We start from the raw sequence: 23,109 nt of genomic DNA on the forward strand, positions 1-23,109 counted from the left end.
TCTCCTGCTTCAAAACAACATTAAACGTATATGCACTTCAACATGTCAATCTTGGTTAAATAAAACCATTATGGAGAAAAGTATACCTGCTTAGCTGGACTTTACTCCTAATACTCTTGAAGTATTCAAAATATGCATTTTAAATCTGTAAAGTAACAGAGCATAGTTTAATAGGAAATTTTAAAGATTTAAGATGCATTACATTGCAAAAAGAATTAGTTTAACCAGCACTATAGCTCTACCTGAGTTCTCATGGGTTAATATAACTTGTGAAAATTATACAGCTAGCTGAACAAGAAATTATCAACTTAGGCAACTGAAGGCCTGACCACCAATAATAAGTGATTGGAGTTCAGGATGTAGAAGCTAAAGATGGAAAAAATTCTTTTTGTAAAGCAAATGAAGCAGAAATGGAATTGAAACAGAAGTCTGATTTGTAACTGCTGCTATCAATAATCAGATATCTTAGTCGAACACAATCCAGGAGATATTAAATTCATTTTCTCAGCGGCAGTTAGAGTGGGAGCACCTACAGCAAAGACCAGAGGCACGACGGGAAGATAAATTTAAAATATATTAAAGCCTACTTCGTATATAGACGGAGTGCACACAGAGCAGGAGAAGACACAGGACTGCTGGATAAGTGAGGCTTTATACTTGGTCGGTTGTTTACCCGTAACACTACTCGGCTAGCATATCCCACCTGTCCTCCTCCTCCTCTAACCAAACAAAAAGGTTCTGTGCACCGGATGGGTAAGGTGACTAGGTTCTGTTTTTTTTTAGTTTTCAGTAGTCTTGTTGGGAATTTACAATAGTGGGAATGGAGGTCAGGGCAGTTGAATGTTCCTCCTAAAGACTCTGGGAGGTAAGGATTACCACTAGTATCCCTGTTGACTCTGGGAAATGCACCCAACTCCAGCTCTTGGCATACCACGTTAGGGAACTGGAACTGGATGAGCTTTGGATTATTCAGGACGCGGAGGGGGTTATTCAGAGGAGTTACAGGGAGGTAGTCACACCTCCGGTGAAAGAAGAAGGTAGATGGATTACCATCAGGGGAAGAAAGGGAACCGGCAGGCAGTGCAGGGATCCCCTATGGCTGTTCTCTTCAGTAACAAGTATACCGTTTAGGATACTGAAGCAGAATTAAGGGGGGGGGGGGGTGGGGTGGGGGGGAATGGATGACGACTTACTGGGGTAAGCAATGGGGCACAGGTCTCTGGTACAGTGTCTGTCCCTATTGCTCAGAAGGAAAGGGGAAAGAGAGGCAGAGCATTAGTCACTGGGGACTCCATTGTTAGGGGGACAGATAGGAGGTTCTTTGGGAACGGGAGAGACTCACAGTTGGTGTGTTGCCAGGGTTCGTGACGTCTCTGTGTTTTTGGAATCCTAGTGGTGGAGGGGAAGCAGCCCCAAGTTGTGGTCCACATAGGCACTACCAACATAGGTAGGAAGAGAGATAAGGGTTTAAGGCAGAAATTCAGAGAGCTAGGGTGGAAGCTTAGAGCTAAATCAGAGTTGCCATCTCTGGTTTGTCGCCTGTGCCACGTGTTAGTGAGGAGAGGAATAGGTGGAGAGAGAGGAGTTGAACACGTGGTTACAGGGATGGTGCAGGAAGGAGGGGGTTTGGATTCCTGGATAATTGGGGATCTTTCTGGAGTAGGTAGGACCTCAACAAACAGGACGGTCTTCACCTGAACCAGAGAATACCACCAATATCCTGGGGGTGGGGTTGGGATTGCTAATGCGCTTCAGGTGGGTTTAAACTAATTCAGCAGGGGATGGAACTGAAATTGCAGTTCAAGTATACAGGAGGTTGAGAGTAGTGAGGTCAGAACTAAGGTTGCAAGGTCGCAGGAAGGAACCAGCAAACAACAATTTGGTTTGAAGTGTGTTTACTTCAATGCCGGGAGCATCCAGAATAAGGTGGGTGAACTTGCAGCATGGGTTGGTACCTGGGATTTTGATGCTGTGGCCATTTCAGAGACATGGGTAGAGCAGGGATTCCTGAAGAAGGGCTCATGCCCGAAACGTCGATTCTCCTGCTCCTTGGATGCTGCCTGACCTGCTGCGCTTTTCCAGCAAAACATTTTCCGCTCTGATCTCCAGCGTCTGCAGTCCTCACTTTCTCCTCGAGCAGGGATAGGAATGGTTATTGTACGTTCTGGGATTTAGATGTTTCAGTAAGAACAGAGAAAATGGTAAAAAAAGGGATGGTGTGGCACTCTTAGTCAAGGACAGTATTACGGTTGCAGAAAGGATGTTTTTGAAGACTTGTCTATTGAGGTAATATGGGCTCAGATTAGAAACAGGAGAGGAGAGGTTACCCTGTTGGGAGTTTTCTATAGCCTCCAAATAGTTCCAGAGATGTAGAGGATAGGATAGCAAAGATGATCCTTCATAGGAGCAAGAGTGACAGGGTAGTTGTTCTCGGGGACTTTCCAAATATTGACTGGGAATACTATAGTTCAAATACTTTAGATGGGTCAGTTTTTGTCCAGTGTGAGCAGGAGGGTATCCTGACACAGTATGCAGACAGGCCAACAAGGAGCGAGGCCGCATATAGCCTTGGAGTGCAGGTTCATTGCTCCTTGAAAGTGGAGTCGCAGGTAGATAGGATAGTGAAGAAGGCGTTTGGTATGCTTTCCTTTCCTCCTGAGTACAGGAGTTGGGAGGTCATGTTGCGGCTGTACAGGACATTAGTTAGGCCCCTGTTGGAATATTGCGTGCAATTCTGGTCTCCTTCCTATCGGAAAGATGTTGTGAAGCTTGAAAGAGTTCAGAAAAGATTTACAAGGATGTTGCCAGGGTTGGAGGATCTGCGCTTCAGGGAGAGGCTGAACAGGCTGAGGTTGTTTTCCCTGGAGCATCGGAGGCTGAGGGGTGACCTTAGAGGTTTACAAAATTGAGGGGCATGGATAGGATAAATAGGCAAAGTCTTTTCCCTGGGGTTGGGGAGTCCAGAACGAGAGGGCATAGGTTTAGGGTGAGAGGGGAAAGATATAAAAGAGACCTAAGGGACAACTTTTTCACGCAGAGGGTGGTACGTGTATGGAATGAGCTGCCAGAGGATGTGGTGGGGGTTGGTACAATTGCAACATTTAAGAGGTATTTGGTTGGGTATATGAATAGGAAGGGTTTGGAGGAATATGGGCCAGGTGCTGGCAGGTGGGACTAGATTGGGTTGGGATATCTGGTCAGCATGGAGTTGGACCGAAGGATCTGTTTCCATGCTGTACATCTGTATGACTCTATAATGAACCCAGCCAAGTGTTAGATTTTGGAGGTAGATGAGCACTTTGGAGATAGTGTCCACAAATTGGTTATGTTTAATTTAGTGATGGAAAGGGATAGGTATATACCACATGGCAAGAGTAATAGCCGGGGAAAGGCAATTACAATTCAAGATTTAGGATGCATAGGATGGGGAAGGAAACTGCAGGGGACGGGCACAATTGAAATGTGGAGTTTATTCAAAGATCAGCTACCACTGGATATGTGGTTTGAATCTCTTGTCAAGAGGAAGAAGGAGGTTTATGTTAGAATGAGATGTGATGGCTCAATTAAGGAGTTTTGAGTTATGGGTTAGCCAGGAAAGACCTAAAGAAAGAGCTAAGAAGAGCCAGGAGGGGACATGAAAAGTCATTAGCAGATAGGATCAAGAAAAATCTTAAGGCTTTCTATAGGTATATCAGGAATATTAGAATGACTAAAGTAAGATTAGGGCCAATCAAGGATAGTAGTGGGAAGCTGTGCGTGGAGTCAGAGGAGATGGGGAAGCACAAAATGAATACTTTTCGTTAGTACTCACGCAGAAAAAAGACAATGTGGTCGAGGAGAATACGGCGATACAGGATGCTAGACTAGATGGGATTGGGGTTCCAAAGGCAGCGGTGCTAGCTATTCTGAAAAGTGTTAAAATAGATAAGTCCCCTGGAGCCAGATGGGATTTATCCTAGGATTCTCTGGGAAGCCAGGGAGAAGATTGCTGAACCTTTGGCTTTGATGTTTATGTCGTCATTGTCTCCAGGAATAGTGCCAGAAGACTGGAGGATAGCAAATGTTGTTCCCTTGTTCAAGAAGGGGAGTAGAGGCAACCCTCGAAATTATAGACCCGTGGGCCTTATTTTTGGTTGTGGGAAAAGTGTTGGAAAGGGTTATAAGAGATAGGATTAATAATCCACCAGAGATGAATAAATTGATTAGGGATAGTCAACACTGTTTTGTGAAGGGGAGGTCCTGTCTCACAAACCTTACTGAGTTCTTTGAGAAGGTGACAAAACAGGTGGATGAGGGTAAAGTTGATGTGGTGTATATGGATTTGAGTAAGGCATTTGATAAGATTCCCCACTTTAGGCTATTGCATGAAATACAGAGGCATGGGATTGAGGGTGATTTAGCAGTTTGGACCAGAAATTGGCTAGCTGAAAGATGATAGAGGTTCACCACCTGGAGTTCACTTACTAGTGGTGTTCTGCAAGGTTTTGGGTCCACTGTTGTTTGTCATTTTTATAAATGACCTGGATGAGGGCATAAAAGGATGGGTTAGTAAATTTGCAGATGACACTACGATCGGTAGAGTTGTGGAGAGTAACCTACAACCTAGATGTCGGTTACAGAGGGACATAGATAAGCTGCAGAGCTGGGCTGAGAGGTGGCAAATGGAGTTTAATACAGCAAAGCATGAGTAGATTCACTTTGGAAGGAGCAACAGGAATGCAGATTACTGGGCGAATAGTAAAATACTTGGTAGTGTAGATGAGCAGGGAGATCAGTGTCCAGTTACATAGATCCTTGAAAGTTGCCACTCAGGTTGATAGGGTTGTTAAGGCGGCATACAGTGTGTTAGCTTTTATTGGTAGAGATATTGAGTTTTGGAATCATAAGGTCATTCTGCAGCTGTACAAAAGTCTGGCGCAGCCACACTGAGCATTGCGTACAATTCTAGTCACTGTATTATAGGAAGGATCTGGAAGCTTTGGAAAGGGTTCAGAGGAGATTTACTCGGATGTTGCCTGTTGTGGAGGAAAGGTCTTACGAGGAAAGGCTGAGGGACTCGAGGCTGTTTTCGTTAGACGGTTGAGAGACTACTTAATTGAGACATACAAGATGAGGGTTACATAGGGTGGACAGTGAAAGTCTTTTTCCTTGGATGCCGCTGGCTAGCAAGAGGAGAAGTAGCTTTAAATTGAGGGGTGATAGATATAGGACAGATGTCAGAGGTAGTTTCTTTACTCACTGCCTGCAACAGTAGTAGACTCACCAACATTAAGGGCATTTAAATGGTCATTGGATAGGCATATGGACGAGAATGGAATAGTGTAGGTTAGATGGGCTTCAGATTGATTTCACAGGTCGACGTAACATCAATGCCAAAGGGCCTGTACTATGGTGTAACATTCTATGACTTTTTAACCTTCAACTGTCCTTTCAGCAGATTCCTGTTTTTGGTATCCCACAGTGTGCATTATTATGCTGCCCGACATGTTCAGGCCTTTCATTATGTCCTATTTTCGATTTTTGAAAATTTGGTGTCTCGACTGAGCTGCTCTTGCATTTCCTCTCATGCATTCTCATCTTCCATCCTCACATATCATCTCAATACAGTCTGAACAAACTCATGTCCCTCCAGCCAGACCCCTAGGCCTGTCATAAACTCAATGCCAACTCATGTCTCTTTCATGCCCATTCATCGAGTATACACTGTGAACATAATAGATGAGTCATATAGTAACATTGCCAAAAGAGATCACAGAAAGAACAATTTATTATACAGTAAATAGGGCTAAATAATCCCACAACAAATGAATCAGATATAAATGTTGACATCCTTCTAGTACAATGCATAAATGTCCATCTGTATAGAATCCCTACAGTGTGGAAACAGGCCCTTTCGCCCAACAAGTCCATACCGACCCTCTAAAGAGTAACCCACCGCGACCCATCCCCCTTCCCTATATTTACCCTGACTAATGCACCTAGTCAACACATCCCCAGACACTATGGGCAATTTAATATAGCCAATTCCCCAAACCTGCACATTTTTGGACTGTGGGAGGAAACCGGAGCACCCAGAGGAAACCCACACAGACACAGGGATAATTTGCCTTTTCCACATGGACAGTTGCCCAAGGCTGGAATTGAACCTTGGTCCCTGGTGATGTGAGGCCGCAGTGCTAACCACTGAGCCACCATGTCGTCCCATGGTGGTATAACACACTTATCAATTATACCACGGTATATATGTATACATAAGCTTGGACAGTAAACGTAAACAAATAATTAGACCTTGGAAAGTATCATAGCCCTTCTCAATACTGACAAAACTTGATGTACATGGAGCTGCATTTTGCTTCCTATGCCACTGGGTAGCAATCTCGAGCAGGAAGATTGGCAGCTCTATTGTCTCTGCCACAGACACTGACGACGTCTAAAGCTCTGCTTCCCATGAGCTCTTGGAAGGCATCAAAACTGCAGAGTTCTCCTTTTTTTTTATGGAATGCTCCAAGCTTTCAAAAGAGCAAGCTATTAGTACATTTAATATTTGTGCTTTTGTTTTAACCAGGAGGGAATTAATGAGTAGTTCTTTTTAGTTAAGACCATAATACACAAAACTCTTGAATACGAAACAGAGTTTAACCCAGTCACACCTTTGTTTCTGTTATGTATAATTTGGCATGCAATCTCTAACAGGCAAAGTTGTACAAACTTTTAAAACTACTTTATTTAAAGCTGCATGTATGGTGAGGGTGGGGAGCCTTTGGCAGGGAGGATTGTGACAAATGTTGTGAATTAGTTTGAGGAATTGGTACAGAAATAGTTCATTTAAGTTTCAAGTCAATATGGTATGCACATTGAAAACGTTTTAATTAAAGTATGATACAGTAAAATCTGTCATTCGGTATTAAGATTCAAACTGCGGAACAGGATCCCTTCTCTGAATTCAGCTGTCACTGTTGTGCTGGAGGCCTCCAATATTGTTTCTTAAACTTCTACTTTTCAAGTTCTATTATAAATTCTGTACACGTGAGTCTTTTATATATAAAATCTCATAGTTTGTGGCAAATAAAACTGATCCTCTTAATGCTTACAATGTAATAAATCTCCATCATGCTATTCAAGTTATACAAGTTTGTTTCTGATGCATTGTAACTTTGTGTTTTAATTAATTTCATTGGCATTTTCCTTTTAATGTACCAGTCCATGATTATAATATCTGCATCTAGAATATCAATATGCTACAGTTTCTTTGCACTAAATACAGTATGGATGCTGTATGTCTGAAACATTTATTCTTTTTTCGCATAGTGCGTGTATTTATGTAGGTACATGTTCACTAGTCCTTTCATGTCACACAAAAAATAAGCACTTGTATGATTCTTTCTTGTTTTTGAATGTCCTGCCCCAAGATATTTAATAGTCATTGAACGACAGATATTATGTACAGACATTTAGACTGTTGGCCCATACATTTTGTTTCTTATTGATTTTTATTTCATAACTTTGATCTTCATAGAATCCCGACCTGTGGGAGGAGGGCCATCGAATCCACAGCGACCCTCAGAAGAGTACCCCATCCAGATCCACCCGAACCCACCCCCCTCCTATTTTATCCCTGTAATCCCACATATCCTGTGGCTAAACCACCTAACCTGAACATCCCTGGACAATGTAGCTTGACAAATCCACCTAATATCCACATTTTGTTTTGGACTGAGGGAGGAAACCAGAGTACCGAAGGAAGCCCACGCAGACACTGAAAGAATGTGCAAAGTCCATGATGACAGTTGCCCTAGGATGAAATCAAACCCAGGACCCTGGCACTGTGAGGTGGCAATGTTAATCACTGAGTCACCATGCTGCCCAAAAGAAACGCTTAATTCCAGTTTTATTTTAGTGGGGCATTGATTGGGTAGTGGTTATGTCATTGCACTAGTAATGCCGAGGAACCAGCTAATTCTGTGGTGGCATGGGCTCAATTACATAGCAGACAGTAGGATTGAAATACAGTTCATAAAAATCTAGAATATATAGTTGGTGTTTGTATCGGCAATCAGGATAATTATCACTGATTTCAGGCTCCATAGTTCAATAGTTAGCACGCTAGTCTTACAGATGACTGGTCGTGAGTTAGAGTCTTGTAGCTAAATTTTACCTGCAAGAGGCTATTTTGGTACCCTAGTAATGTTGAGTTGTATACAGAGGAACCTCGATTATTTAAACATCGGTTATCTGAATTTTAGATTATCCAGTCAAGATCGCAAGGTACCAGTGCTTGGCTAAACTGTGTTATCCAAACGTTCGATTATCTGAGCAAAATACTCCCCAGTAATCGAGGTTCTTCTGTATTGGGGAAGGAAAAACTGTCCAACAAAGCACTGCAGCTGCTATGTTCTATTGAGATTTCATAAACTTATTGCTCTGGTTGAATTTTTTTTGTTGTTCTTGTTAACTTAATAATCATACTTCATTAATGCTGACTGTAAATAGTTGAAGTAGGATATTTACATTTTATTTTTAGTGTTGCTTCCTGAATGCTGTTTCGGACAATGAATAAAATGAGAGATTTCAGTCCCTAAAGGCAGAAAGAATATTCCCTGCAGACTGTTCCAAAGTGTTGCTTGCAAAAGTTTCCCTGTTGTCCTAAAGTTCACTTTCCCTTAAACCGGCCCTTGTGTTTGGGGATATAAATCATTTTTGGAAGGCGCATGCTTTTATTTTAACATGGATCATAGGATAGAATCTTAGAATCCCAATAGTGTAGGGACAGGCCATTTGACCCTTCAAAGAGTAACCCACCCAGACCCATTCCCCTACTCTATTATCCTATATTTACCCCTGACTAATGCACCTAACCAACACCATCCTTGAGCACTATGGGCAATTTAACTACGCCAATTCACCTAACCTGCACATCTTTGGATTGTGGGAGGAAACCTGAGCACCCAGAAGAAACCCACATAGATATGAGGAGAATGTGCACACTCCACCCAGACAGTCGCCTGAGGCTGGAATCGAACCCGGGTGCCTGGATTGTGAGGGAGCAATGCTAGCCACCAGGCCGCCCGTGTTGTAAAAGCTTGCAACACCATAAGATATAAGAGCAGAAGTAGGCCATTTGACCCATCAAATCTGCTCCATCATTCAAAAAGATCATGGGAGATCTGATAATCATCTAGACAACCCACTCTTGACAGCTCTCCATGATAAAGAATTCCATAGATTTAGTGAGTTTGGAAGCTAAGGGGTGAGTTTAGGTTTCTAGGATCATTTAGGGCATTGAGAGGGTGAATAGCCAAGGTCTGTTTTCCTAGGATGGGGGAATCCAAAACTAGAGGGCATAGGTTTAAGGTGAGAGGGGAAAGTTTTTAAAAAGGACCTGAGGGGCAACTTTTTCATGCAGAGGCTGGTGCGTTTATGCAATGAGCTGCCAAAGGAATTACTGGAGCTGGATACAATTGCAACATCGAAAAGGCATCTGGATGGGTACATGAATAGGAAGGGTTTAGAGGTGTATGGGCCAAATGCTGGCAAATGGGACTAAATTAGATAGGGACATCTGGTCAGTATGGGCAAGTTGGCCTGAAGGATCTGTTTAATGCTGTCTGCCTCTACTGTCATGAAAATAGTTGTCTCAAATGGGTGACCCCTTCGCTTCTCTGAGATTATGCCCCTCTGGAACTAGATCCTCCCAAAAGAGGAAACAACATCTTCGTACCAACCCTGTCAAATCCCTCAGAATCTTATGTTTCTGTAAAGTCTTCCCTTTTTCTTCTAAACTTCACTGAGTACAGGCCCAACCTACTCAACCTCTCATCATAAATAAATCCCTCCCATATCTAGGATCAACCGAATGAACCTTCTTTGGACTGCCTCCAATGTCTGTTATCCTTCCTAAGAGCAGGGACACAATACTTCAGATATGCTCTGATTAGTATCTTGTATAGTTTCAGCTAGAAGTCCATTTTTTTATACTCTACCCCCTCTTAAGTAATGGCCAAAATTCCAGTTGTCTTTCTTATTATCCTCTGGGCTTCTTTGCTAACTTTTTTTCTGATTTATGCACAAGGACTTGCAAATTTCTCAGTGCTACAGTTTCTCTGTTTTGTCTGCCAAAATGCATAATCTCCCATTTTCTACACTATATTCCAGCTGCCAAGTGTCTGTCTATATCCCTGTAGACATTTTTTTTGTTGTTGTCACCTATTGTCTGACGCCTGCAAACTTGGTGATGGTGTCATCCTGTCATTCAAGTCACTATAGTTGCTAATTATGACCCCAACTCTGATCCCTGTGACACTCCACTAATTGTAGGTTGCCATTTGAAAATGCCTCCTTTATCCATACTCTGCCTTCTATTAATTAACCAATCCTCTATCCAAGCTAATATTGCTACTCCAATACCATGGGCTCATATTAAGTGGTCTTATATGTAGTACCTTAATCAACCATCTTCCAAATGTATTACATCCATTGTTTTCCCTTTTATCTATCCTACTTGTTACCAGGTCAGACACTTCCGAAGTTTTATCAGGTATGATTTCCTCTTCGTGAAGTTATGCTAAGTTTGTTTGATTATATTATGCATTTCTATATACTGTGATATTACATCCTTTGTAATAAATGCTAGCGTTCTTCCAATGGCAATATTGAGCTAACTGGACTATAGTTACCTGCGTTTCTTTCTCTCCCTCCCTTTTTGAATAAGGGTTATATTGGCAGTTTTCCAATTGTCTGGGACTATTCCAGAATCTTAAAAAAAATCTTGGAAGATTGCTACCTTTACGTCCACTATCTCTGTAAGTACTTCCTTTAGCATCCTGAAATACAACAGATCAGGTCCAGGGGACTTCTCAGTCTTTAGCCCCAGTAGTGTCCTTTTGTATATTTTTCTGGGAATAGTTATTGTATTTATTTCCCCCCCACCCCCATTTTTTTGCCCCATGATTTGGTATTGTTAGATTGCAATTAATATCCTCTACTGTGAAAACTGCTGCAAATAAAGTCTTCAAAGCCTCAGTGATACTTTTCAGAAAGGTTGATAGTAATTTAGTTTTTAAAAGACAATTTGTAAGAAGTCTGTCTTGGTGCAGTGGTCATAAAATATAAATATTGCCTTTTGAGTATTTTTCTCAATTTACTGTGTAACATTGATTTCAGAAAGAAAATAACAGGAACATTGCCAATATTGTAAGATGCCTATTTTGAGAGTATTTTACAAGATTTACTTTATTTTCACGGTAATGTATTTATTTGGCCTTATAAATCATACAAGCAGGCGAATTCTCCATCTCTAGTTTAATTAAGGTTAAAAAGGGGTAAGATGGTACACATAGCATGTTGGGCAATTCTGTTTATGTTAAAAAAGGATTGAGGATTATTGTTAAGTTGTATAAATTTTTTTTTTATCTTGGTCAGTCTCCCCTGCTACTCATGCATGTCTTCTCCATTGCTAGACTCAATTATTCTAACAATCTTTGCTGGCCTCCTCTGCTTCAAAAACCCCAATCTGTCCAGAACACTTAACCCTGTTCAATACTCTCTCTTTGCTCTTGTCCTTTAGCTTTCTGTTTAAAGCACCATTGTCTTTAAATTAAGAAATTTGCACCTCGTTCTTACAATCTCCTTCAGCTCTTTATCCTTTCCTTCCCCTGATCATTCCAAACTTGTAAGGTTCCAAGCTCCTTTGTACTACTGGCAGGAAAGCCTTTATCAATCTGGATTCTGATCATTAAAACTTTCTTCCTAAACCCCTATACTTTCAACTGTTTCTTTCCATTAGAAACTCCAAAAAACAACTTTTTGGGTACTTTTGTTTTCTCCATCCCTTGTTTCACGTCCATGTTCTACAACTCCATCTGAGGAGCACAGAGCAACTTTTGCAATAAAGACATAAACTAAATGCTCACTGTGTCAGACTACCTGATTTTGGAGTGTTATTCATGTCTTGTCTTAAGTTCATATCCATTTGAGCATGTTTCAGGTATGGAGGTACAGTGAAGTGCTCAGCATTGAGCATTTTGGCCTGTTTTGTTCCCTTTTCCCAGCGGCATGAAGGTCAATTGTAGTAGTTCTTCGTCTAACAAGACTGAGATCAGTGAACTGAGTCATACTGGACAACTGAATCTTTAATCTTTCAGCTCCTCACGGTTCAGTTGGTCATTGCTTTAACCAGATGATTTTTTAAAAAAATCAATATTGTTCTTTTGCAGTAAAAGATGAGACACTTTTATGACGTTTTGCAGCTTTCTGAAAATTATTGTTTTTATAATTCACATTTCCCTTAATCTTCCTACAAACCAAGAAACTTAATTTCAAATAACCACAGAACTCCAAGGATGATTACTTCATTGAACTATTGAAAATGTAACAAACAGGCCTGGTTTCTAAAATATGGTCCTTTGTATTGAGTTTTAAGTCTAATTAACTGTGTCATGGAGAAGAAGGGGAGCTGAATTATTTTCACTGTTTTCCCTTTCTGCATAGAACCAAAATGGGTTTTAATTTATTCTCTTATTTTCATTTACCATTTTAAAAAAAGGCAATGGTGTGTTTCCCTAAAACCTGTTTGTGCAATTCAATTTTAAATTAATCCAAATTCCTTTAGGTAAAAACAAAATAGAATTCATTGATTCACAACACACAAGATGCGCATTCAAGGAAGAAGGAATAAGTTGAGGGAAGTCACTTAAAATCAAAAAACAGTTTATGTATGTTAGAGAGTTCAGAAAGTCCATGTCCATTGAAGAACCTTTCAGTTGGCCTACAAAGAAGTCCCTTTAGCAGGAGCTGCAATATTGTCAAGTTTCAGGAAAAGATTTAGCAGCTCTAAACTGGGAATTGGTTTCTCGCAGATGAAAATACAGGATTCTTTCCAGGCATAAGAATTTTCAGAGAGATTGAGATCAGAGAGTTAAACCTGGGGCTCCTTTCTGTGTTCTTTTCTGGTGTCACAAGCAGTTTAGGGAAAGATGACAAATACTGTGTGATTAGAGGTGATTCAAACGAACCAGCAGTTTCAGTCTTGTGGTGGAAACGGAGTGGCTCAAATAATGAGAGAGGTTTTGATGACCTGGTTAAAATCTATTGTATTTTGTAGTAGATAGTTCATTAGCACCATCTCCTACATAAGGTGTTTCAGTGGTTCTCTTTGTTCAGAATTGACTGAGCTAAACATCTTGTCTACTATTCCTTTATGTTAGCTTGACTGAAATATTTGTGTAAATGAGAGGTATGATATTCCAGAGAAATGATAAATTATCTTCTGTCCTGGTAATTTGTCTGTTCTGTTTGATAATAACTATCTTTGCTTGGATCCTCTTCTTTAACTAATGCTTTGTCAATTGGGGCAAAGTTAATATTAATCATTTTTATTTAATTAAGATTTGCACTTGCATCTCAAAACATCTGGCATGTGATGATTTGCTAGAATGGCTTGAGTAACTGGTTATAGATATGGTTTGGAGATGCCGGTGTTGAACTGGGGTGTACAAAGTTAAAAATTACACAACACCAGGTTATAGTCCAACAGGTTTAATTGGAAGCACACTAGCTTTCGGAGCGTCGCTCCTTCATCAGATGGTAGTGGAGGGCTCAATCCTAACACACAGGATTTATAGCAAAAATTTACAGTGTGATGTAACTGAAATTATGCATTGAAAAATTGATTGTCTGTCAAGCCTTTCATCTGTTAGAATACCGTGATAGTTTCACTTCTTCCATGCGTAAATCACAAAACCTTTTTTTAAAAAGTTGCATTCTCGGGTTAGCAAGACAATATGTTGAAGGTGTTGGCCCCCATGTTCTCTGTCTATGCCATGTTTAGATTGATTCTAATCTAAAAAGTGCGATAACGGAGTTTTACATGAATTCATGCAGTTTATAGATAAGCATGCAACTATGTAGTTGTAACCTAAACAGAAAGCATATTTAGGGTGATGACTCTTTGTCTGTAGAAGTGTGAGTAAGTTATTCTGAAAGACTCTTATTCCTTGTGATAGTTGGCTTTTGCCCACTGAATTACTGTGGTGTGTAGAAAATTAATGCTTCTTTGTGTGTTGTGGCTTTAAGTTTAATGAACGGTGATGATTATTAAGACTCTGATGAATTATTCTAATTCTGCTCCTATGGTGAGTCCATATCCCAGCACAAATATAGAAGATGTTCTTGATGTATGGTAACATGTCTAGTCCTTTGGGTTGTGGCATGTCCTCATTCCGCTATCTTGCCCTTGGGCATCTGTTGATGAAATTGCGGGGGTATCCGTTTTTGGCGAATACATTGTAGAATTGAACTGACAGCCAGACTACTACAACCACCAGGACTCATAACAGCACACAAACCAACAGCCACTCTCAGGCAAAAACTCACCAGGACAAAGGACCTGATATCCAGCATGAGCAAAACCAACGTAGTGTACAAACTTCCATGCAAGGACTGCACAAAACACTACATTGGACAAACAGGAAGACAGCTAACGATCCGTATCCATGAACACCAACTAGCCACAAAACGACACGACCAGCTATCCTTAGTAGCCACGCACTCAGATGACAGGCAACATGAGTTCGACTGGGACAACACTACTATTATAGGACAAGCCAAACAGAGAACAGCTAGGGAATTCCGAGAGGCATGGCACTCATCCATGGATTCTATCAACAAACACACCGACCTGGACCCATTATACCGGCCACTGAAGCGGACAGCTGGAACTGACAACCAGAAGCGGCAGAGACAAACCACTATAAATGCCGGAGGAAACAACACAGAAGCGCTTCACAGGAGGCTCCCAAGCACTGAGGATGTCACCTAGACAGGGGACGAAACGTCTGCAACGCAAATTCCCAGCTCAGCGAGCACCCGAGCTACAAATCTTCTCACAAACTTTGAACAAATATAGAACGTATTGCTACTCTATGTATCACCTCTGCAGGAGTTGGTGAGAAGGAAAATGAAGCTCTTGACATTTAAAAGAAGGTGCCTTTGAAATTCAAGAGGGTGCAGTCAAGAATTTTTCAAGAGCAGCCTCCAAAAAGCAAATCCATTTGACCGCTGTTTTGAATATAGTACACAATATGAAATCTAATTGACCTCATTCACCAATTATAATGTTTTTAGTAGTATTTACAGTGACACTTGTAATGTCAAAGTGGAATATTTTGTTAAATCAGAGAATAATTTCGAATAATTTTGAGATTGCATTCAGGCTATGAAGTGAGGCAAGTGGAAGCCACAACAGTGCAGGTGCTGTTCTAGATGTCTATTATTCTGTAGACTTCCAAAGTTGTCACTTAGAGTGATAGAGATGTACAGCATGGGATCAGACCCTTCTGTCCATGCGACCAGATATCCCAACTCACTCTAGTCCCACCTGCCAGCACCCAGCCCATATCCCTCCAAATCCTTTCTATTCATATACCCATCCAAATGCCTCTTAAATGTTTCAATTGTACCAGCCTCCGCCACTTCCTCTGGCAGCTCATTCCATGCACGTACCATCCTCTGTGTGAAAAAGTTGCCCCTTGGGTCTCTTTTATATCTTTCCCCTCTCACCCTAAACCTATGCCCTCTAGTTCTGGACTCCCCAACCCCAGAGAAAAGACTCTGCCTATTTACCCTATCCATGCCTCTCATAATTTTGTAAACCTCTATAAGATCACCCCTCAGCCTCCGATGCTCCAGGAAAGACAGCCGCAACCTATTCAGCCTCTCCCTATAGCTCAAATCCTCCAACCCTGGCAACATCCTTGTAAATCTTTTCTGAACCCTTTCAAGTTGCACAACATCTTTCCGATGGAAAGGAGACCAGAATTGCATGCAAGATTTCAACAGTGGCCTAACCAATGTCCTGTACAGCCGCAATATGACCTCCCAACTCCTGTACTCAATACTCTGACCCATAAAGGAAAGCATACCAAACGCCGCTTTCACTATCCTATCTACCTGTGACTCCACTTTCAAGGACTATGAACCTGCACTCCAAGTTCTCTTTGTTCAGCAACACTCCCTAGGACCTTACCATTAAGTGTATAAGTCCTGCTAACATTTGCTTTCCCAAAATGCAGCACCTCGCATTTATTTGAATGAAACTCCTATCTGCCACTTCTCAGCCCATTGGCCTATCTGGTCAAGATCCATTTGTAATCTGAGGTAACCCTCTTCGCTGTCTACTACACCTCCAATTTTGGTGTCAACTACAAACTTACTAACTGTACCTCTTATGCTCACATCCAAATCATTTACGTAAATAACAAAAAGTAGAGGACCCAGCACCGATCCTTGTGGCACTCCACTGGTCACAGGCCTCCAGTCTGAAAAACAACCCTCCACCACCACCACCCTCTGTCTTCTACCTTTGAGCCAGTTCTGTATCCAAATGGATAGTTGTCCCTGTATTCCATGAAATTTAACCTTGCTAATCCGTCTCCCATGGGCAACCTTGTTGAACGCCTTACTGAAGTCCATATAGATCACGTCTACCGCTCTGCCCTCATCAGTTCTCTTTGTTACTTCTTCAAACAACTCAATCAAGTTTGTGAGACATGATTTCCCACAAACAAAGCCATGTTGACTATCCTGAATCAGTCCTTGCCTTTCCAAATACAAGTACGTCCTGTCCCTCAGGTTTCCCTCCAACAACTTGCCCACCACCGAGGTCAGGCCCACCGGTCTATAGTTCCCTGCCTTGTCCTTACCATCCTCCTTAAACAGTGGCACCACATTTGCCAACCTCCAGTCTTCCGGCACCTCACCTGTGACTATCGATGATGCAAATATCTCAGTAAGAGGCCCAGCAATCGCTTCTCTAGCTTCCCACAGAGTTCTAGGATACACCTGGTCAGGTCCTGGGAATTTATCCACCTTTACCAGTTTCAAGACATCCAGCACTTCCTCCTCTGTAATATGGACATTTTGCAAGATGTCATCATCTATTTCCCTACAGTCTATATCTTCCATATCCTTTTCCACAGTAAATACTGATGCAAAATATTCATTTAGTATCTCCCCCATTTTCTGTGGCTCCACACAAAGGCCGCCTTGCTGATCTTTGAGGGGCCCTATTTTCTCCCTAGTTACCCTTTTGTCCTTAATATATTTGTAAAAACCCTTTGGATTCTCCTTAATTCTATTTGCCAAAGCTATCTCCTGTCCCCTTTTTGCCCTCCTGATTTCCCCCTTAAGTATATTCCTACTGCCTTTATACTCTTCTAAGGATTCACTCGATCTATCCTGTCTATACCTGACATATGCTTTCTTCTTTTTCTTAACCAAACCCTCAATTTCTTTAGTCATCCAGCATTCCCTATACCTACCAGCCTTCCCTTTTACCCTGACAGGAATACACTTTCTCTGGATTCTTGTTATCTCATTTCTGAAGGCTTCCCATTTTCCAGCCCTCCCTTTACCTGCAAACATTTGCCTCCAATCAGCTTTTGAAAATTCTTGCCTAATACAGTCAAAATCGGCCTTTCTCCAATTTAGAACGTCAACTTTTAGATCTGGTCTATCTTTTTCCATCACGATTTTAAAACTCATAGAATTATGGTTGCTGGCCCCAAAGTGCTCCCCCACTGACACCTCAGTCACCTGCCCTGCCTTACTTCCCAAGAGTAGATCAAGTTTTGCACCTTCTCTAATAGGTCCATCCACATACTGAATCAGAAAAGTTTCTTGTACGCACTTAACAAAGTTATGATGGCTAGAGTTATGATAGCAAATGCTGGCAATGACCATCACAACTACTAAATTCACATAACCTGCATGAGTTTTGCCTTATCTACAAACGATTAGAAATTGGGCTGGAATTTCCAAGGGTTAGTGATCTTACCTAAATTGCCACTCCTTTTTTACAAAAAGGAGGGAATTCTGCATTTGAGTTCTTTTATAGCATACAATTGTCAGAGGAAGGCAAACCAAGTCCTTTTCCATAGTCAGTTGCCATTTTCTGAAGTGTACAGATTCTGATGGCCACTTTGACAGCTGCTGCCAATCTATAAGTAAATGTGGTGTTCGGCTACTGGGAGGTTTGGGGAGGTGTAGTTAGGGATGTGTGACCTAAGTAAAGGGCCAGTTGTATAGGTATTCAGCAGTTCAACCATATATTTAATAGTCGAACCTTCCCTGAGTAACTACTTTGCTTAATTTCTTCAGAACACTCCAGAGTCTCCAGTTTAAATAGAACTTTGGGGAGATCCAGGCATAGAGGAATTGTCCAGCAGAAAATTCAGTTTCCCAGGCAATTCGTTTGGAACCTGCTACAATGTGCACTTCCTATCTACTGAAACAACCATTGTCTGGCCAGTGACAAATCCAGGCAATTGAATCAAAGTTACATATGGCAGACACCTACGTTAAGGCAATGAACAATCTTTAGGGGGAGAAATGAACTTTTAAACGCAAGATATCTGAAGTTTATTTTGAAAGATATAATCTGGAATTAAATATTTATCTTATGTTGATTTTCTATTCACAGATAGAGAAAGATCTTCTGTTTCTTCTTTGACCCCCTCAAGAGATGCCTCTCCATCTAGTTCAGTCCCACCAGCTACTTCAAAGGTATGCAGACTTTAATGTTTGTCTTCTTTTAATTGTTGCAATGTGGTTTATGGGAGAGCCATCAGATAATTTATTCCATGCAAACTAACCAGCACCCATATAGTTACTTATCAAACTAATTTTGCAATTACTATCACAGCTATTTCACAAGAAATCTATTTCAATGTCTAAGTCTTGAAATAGTAGCAATAATCATCATCGCTCTCTTGAAATGAGGATTAGATCTGCCAGGCTTCATATTTTGTGTCCTCGGACTCAACAGGCCAATCCTGAACCCACAAGTCTTTGGGTGCAAATGACAAAAGTTCTCCTGAGAAAGGAGATTCTGGAGGGCAAATTCTGTTGTCTTTCTTTATGTTTTAGTTTCTACCCTGCAGAGAAATGTCTGACTATATAGGAGCCTGTTATTGAGGTGCCACTACATGACATGATTTATGGTATCGTCCTCTCACCCACTGGTATCAGTTTGTCCCCTGCTCAATGATACCTTCAGAGTATCCTTAAAAATTATCTTGGTGTCACATGTCGTCTTTAAGATGTGAAAAGAGCATCTGCTTCAGAAGCCATTATTTAGATGTAGTATTAGGCCATCAGGGCTAATAGTGCATGATCATGATTGCAGTGCTGGTTGAAATGTCTTCAGTCAGCATTTTGAAGTTTGTTCGCCTTTCTTCCCATTTGAGTTTTAAATTTCCTGTCGGGACTCCACTGGGAGAAATTCTGCAAAGCCCAGATAATCTCCATTGTAATGTCATATAGAACGGCAGTGATAACAGCATTGTCGATTAAAGCCTAAAGTATCAAGCAAAACCATCAAAGCAATCCCTTTTGTAATTTGAGATTTAATTTTAGTATGTTGCAAACATTTGCTGAGATACAAATTGCGATTCAGTATCGCGATTGACCTTGACAAGGTCGACATGGAGTCCACAACTAAAGGACGCTATTTTGAGATTATGGGATCATTCCTTGAGGGCAGAGACGAGGGATTTATTTTCCTTTCAGAGGGTTACGAGATTTTGTTGTTCTGCCTGAGAATGTGATCGAAACAAGCTCAATTAATATTTTTAAGGTAAGGGGAGATAGATTCTTCTTAGGCAAGGGTGTCAGGTTATTGCAGATAGATAGGACTGTGGAATTCAGAACAGCTGTGATTTCATTGAATGGTGGAGCAAACTTGAAGGGCAGAATGTCTGTCTTTTGTTTGCTTGTATGAAACAATAAAGGTAAGAGCAGCATATGTATGTTATGTAACCATTAAACCTGCTGCTACACTGCTTTTATTTTCGTGTTTTATTTATAAACAGCAGGAGTGGGCCATTTTAGCCCGTTGAGCCTGCTCCACCATTCAGTTAGATCCTAGATGATCATTTCCTTTATGCGGCTTTCCTGTGCTATCCCCATATTCCTTAACGCCATAAGTCTCCAGAAATCTAATAGTTTCTGTCTTGGACATGCTCAGTGATTGATCTTCCATAGCTTTCTACAGTAGAGAATGCTAAAAGAAGACCACCCTCTAAGTGAAGTCATTTCTCCTTATCTTAGATTTAAACATCCTATCCCTTACTCTGAGATTATGTCACCTTATTTAGATTCACGGCCCCAAAGGGAAACGTTATATCTGCTTCCACCCTGCCATGCCATGTAACTTTGCAAGTTTCACTGAGTTCACCCCTCACTCTCTGAAACACTTGGGAATACAGACCCATTCTCCTCCATTTCTCTTCATAAAACAAGCCTGCCATGCCAGGGAGTAATCTAGTAGACCTTTGTTGCACTCTCTCTCTTTGGCAAGTATATCACTCTGTAAAAAAGGGGAGCAACACTGTTCACAGTACTGTAGGAGATTTCTCAAGTGTACTCTCATTCCCTTGTGATGAAAGCCAACATACAGTTTACCTAAATTAAAAACAAAAACTGCTGGAGAATGTCTGGCCGTAGGACTGGCAGCACCTGTAGAGAGAGAAAAACCACTTTTCCAGTCCAACATGGTTATTCTTTCGAACTGAAAAGAGCTGGGAAATTTTAGGCCATGTCCGAGGGAGAGGTTGGTTTGCAATGCAAAGTGACGCCAGCAGGACAGTTCCTGTGTTGGGTGAAGTCACCATGAAGGTCCTGCCTTCTCATCCTGTATGTTCAAGAATACTTTCTCAATCAATATGCAGATACTCTTAATAGAGAACCTAAACATGACCTCCTATTGAGAAATAAGGCATGGCAAGTGATTGAGGTGTTAGTGGAGGGGCACTTTGGAACCAGTGACCATAATTCTATTAGTTTTAAAATGGTTGTGGAAAAGGATAAGCTTAGTCCGCAGTTAAAGTTCTAAATTGGGGCAAGGTTGGTTTCGACAGGGACTTTCAAAAGTTGATTGGGAGAGGCTGTTTGCACGGAAAGTGAGATCTGGCAAGAGGGAGACTTTCAAAGGCAAGATTAGATTAGATTAGATTACTTAGTGTAGAAACAGGCCCTTCGGCCCAACAAGTCCACAACGCCCCGCCGAAGCGCAACCCACCCATGCCCCTACATCTACCCCTTACCTAACACTATGGGCAATTTAGCATAATGAGAGTTCAGCGCCAGCATGCTCCTGGTTAGTATGATGGGCAAGGCTGGGCGGTGAAGAGGACACTGGATAACCAGAGATATTAAGGCTCTGGTCAAGAAAGATGATGAAATATATATCCGGTATAGACTGCTGGGATGAAGTGAATGCCTTGAGGAGAATAGGGAGTATATGAGTACACTCAAGAGGGGAATCAAGAGGGCAAACAAGGAACAAGAAATAGCTTTGGCAGAAAGGTTGAGGAGAATCCAAAGGGATTCTCCAGTGTGTTAAGGGCAAAAGCGTAACTCTCTGGAGAGAATAGGGCTTCTTAAACATGGAACATCGAACAATACAGTGCAGAACAGGCCCTTCAGCCCTCTGATGTTGTGCTGACCTGTGAACTATTCTCAGCTTGTCCCCCTACACTATCCCAAAATCACTCATGCTTATCTAAGGATTGTTTAAATCTCCCTAATGTGGCTGAGTTGACTACATTAGCAGGTAGTGCATTCCACGCCCATGCCACTCTCTGCGTAAAGAACCTGCCTCTGACATCTGGCTTAAATCTATCACCCCTCAATTTGTAGTTATGCCACCTAGTACATGCTGACATCATCATCCGAGGACGACTCAAATATCAAAGTCAAAGGCTTTGCTATCTCCTCCCTAGCTTCCCAGAGAATCCTCGAATAAATCCCCAGCCAGCCCAGGGGACTTGTCTACTTTCACTCCTTCTAGAATTGATAACACCTGTTTGTAACTAACCTTGATCCTTTCTAGTCTAATATCTTGTACCTCATTCTTCTCCTCTACAATATTCTCCTTTTCCTGAGTGAAAACCGCTGACAAATGTTTATTTAGCATCTCTCCAATCTCCACAGGGTCCACACTCAACTTCCCACTTCAGTCTTTGTTTGGCCCTATTCCTACCCTAATCATCCTTTTATTCCTCATATACATATAGAAAGCTTTAGGATTCTCCTTTATTCTATTTGCTAAAGACTGCTCGAGTCCTTTCTTTGCTCTTCTTAACTCACTCTTTAAATCCTTTCTAGCTGATCTGTAACTCTCCATTGCCTCATCAGAACAATCTTGCCTCATCAAAACATAAGCCTCCTCCTTCTTCGTAACAAGAGATGCAATTTCTGTTGTAAACTATGGTTCCCTTACCTTATCACTTCCTCCCTGCCTGACAGGGACATACCTATCAAGGACATGCAATATTTGTTCCTTAAACCAGCTCCACTTTTCTATTGTCTGCATCCCCTACATTTTGCTACCCCCATTCTATGCATCCTAATTCCTGCCTAATCGCATTAAGATTGCCCTTGCCACATCAATAACTCTTGACCTGTGGCATGTACCTATCCCTTTCCATCGCTAAACTAAATGTAACAGAATTATGGTCACTCTCTCCAAAGTGCTCACCTACAACTAACTCAAACACCTGGCCTGGTTCATTACCAAGCACCAGATCCAATATGGCCTCCCCTCTTGTCAGCCCTTCAACATACTGTGTCACGAAAGCCTCCTGTACACATTGGACATAAACTGATCCATCCAACGTACTAGAGTTATAGCATTTCCAGTCAATGTTGAGGAAGTTAAAGTTCCCTCATAATGACCACCCCTGTTCCTTTCACTCCTACCCAGAATAATTTTGCTAATCCTCTCTTCCGCCTTCTTGGAACTCTGCAGAGGCCTATATTAAAAAAAAACTCCAAGCAGTGTGACCTCTCCTCTCCTGTTTCTAACCTCAGCCCACACTACTTCAGTAGATGAGTCCCCATCAAAAGTTCTCTCAGCCACCGTTATGCTATCCTTGACTAACAAGGCCACGCCTCCCCCTCTTTTTCCGCCTTGCCTGTTCTTCATGAAAGATCTAAACCCTGGAACCTGCAACCTGTTGCTCTACTAAATATCAACAAGATCATCTTTGTGTGGAACCACAGGAGATGGGTGAAATACTAAACAAATATTTCTCATCATTACTTGCTGTGGGG

The 23,109-nt window shown here is 41.5% G+C and overlaps 1 protein-coding gene across 6 annotated transcripts in view; it reads left to right on the plus strand.

Annotated features, from left to right (window-relative positions):
* pphln1 (periphilin 1) overlaps nt 1-23,109 on the plus strand; it is a 150,496-nt gene that overhangs the window by 90,612 nt on the left and 36,775 nt on the right. For all 6 annotated transcript variants that reach the window (XM_072552595.1, XM_072552596.1, XM_072552598.1 and 3 more), the window contains one exon: nt 18,476-18,558. In XM_072552595.1, the coding sequence (XP_072408696.1) occupies nt 18,476-18,558 (83 nt within the window). The remainder of the gene's footprint in view (nt 1-18,475; nt 18,559-23,109) is intronic.

This window comes from Chiloscyllium punctatum, chromosome 32, assembly GCF_047496795.1.
Source record: "Chiloscyllium punctatum isolate Juve2018m chromosome 32, sChiPun1.3, whole genome shotgun sequence".
Classification (NCBI taxonomy): Eukaryota; Metazoa; Chordata; class Chondrichthyes; order Orectolobiformes; family Hemiscylliidae; genus Chiloscyllium; species Chiloscyllium punctatum.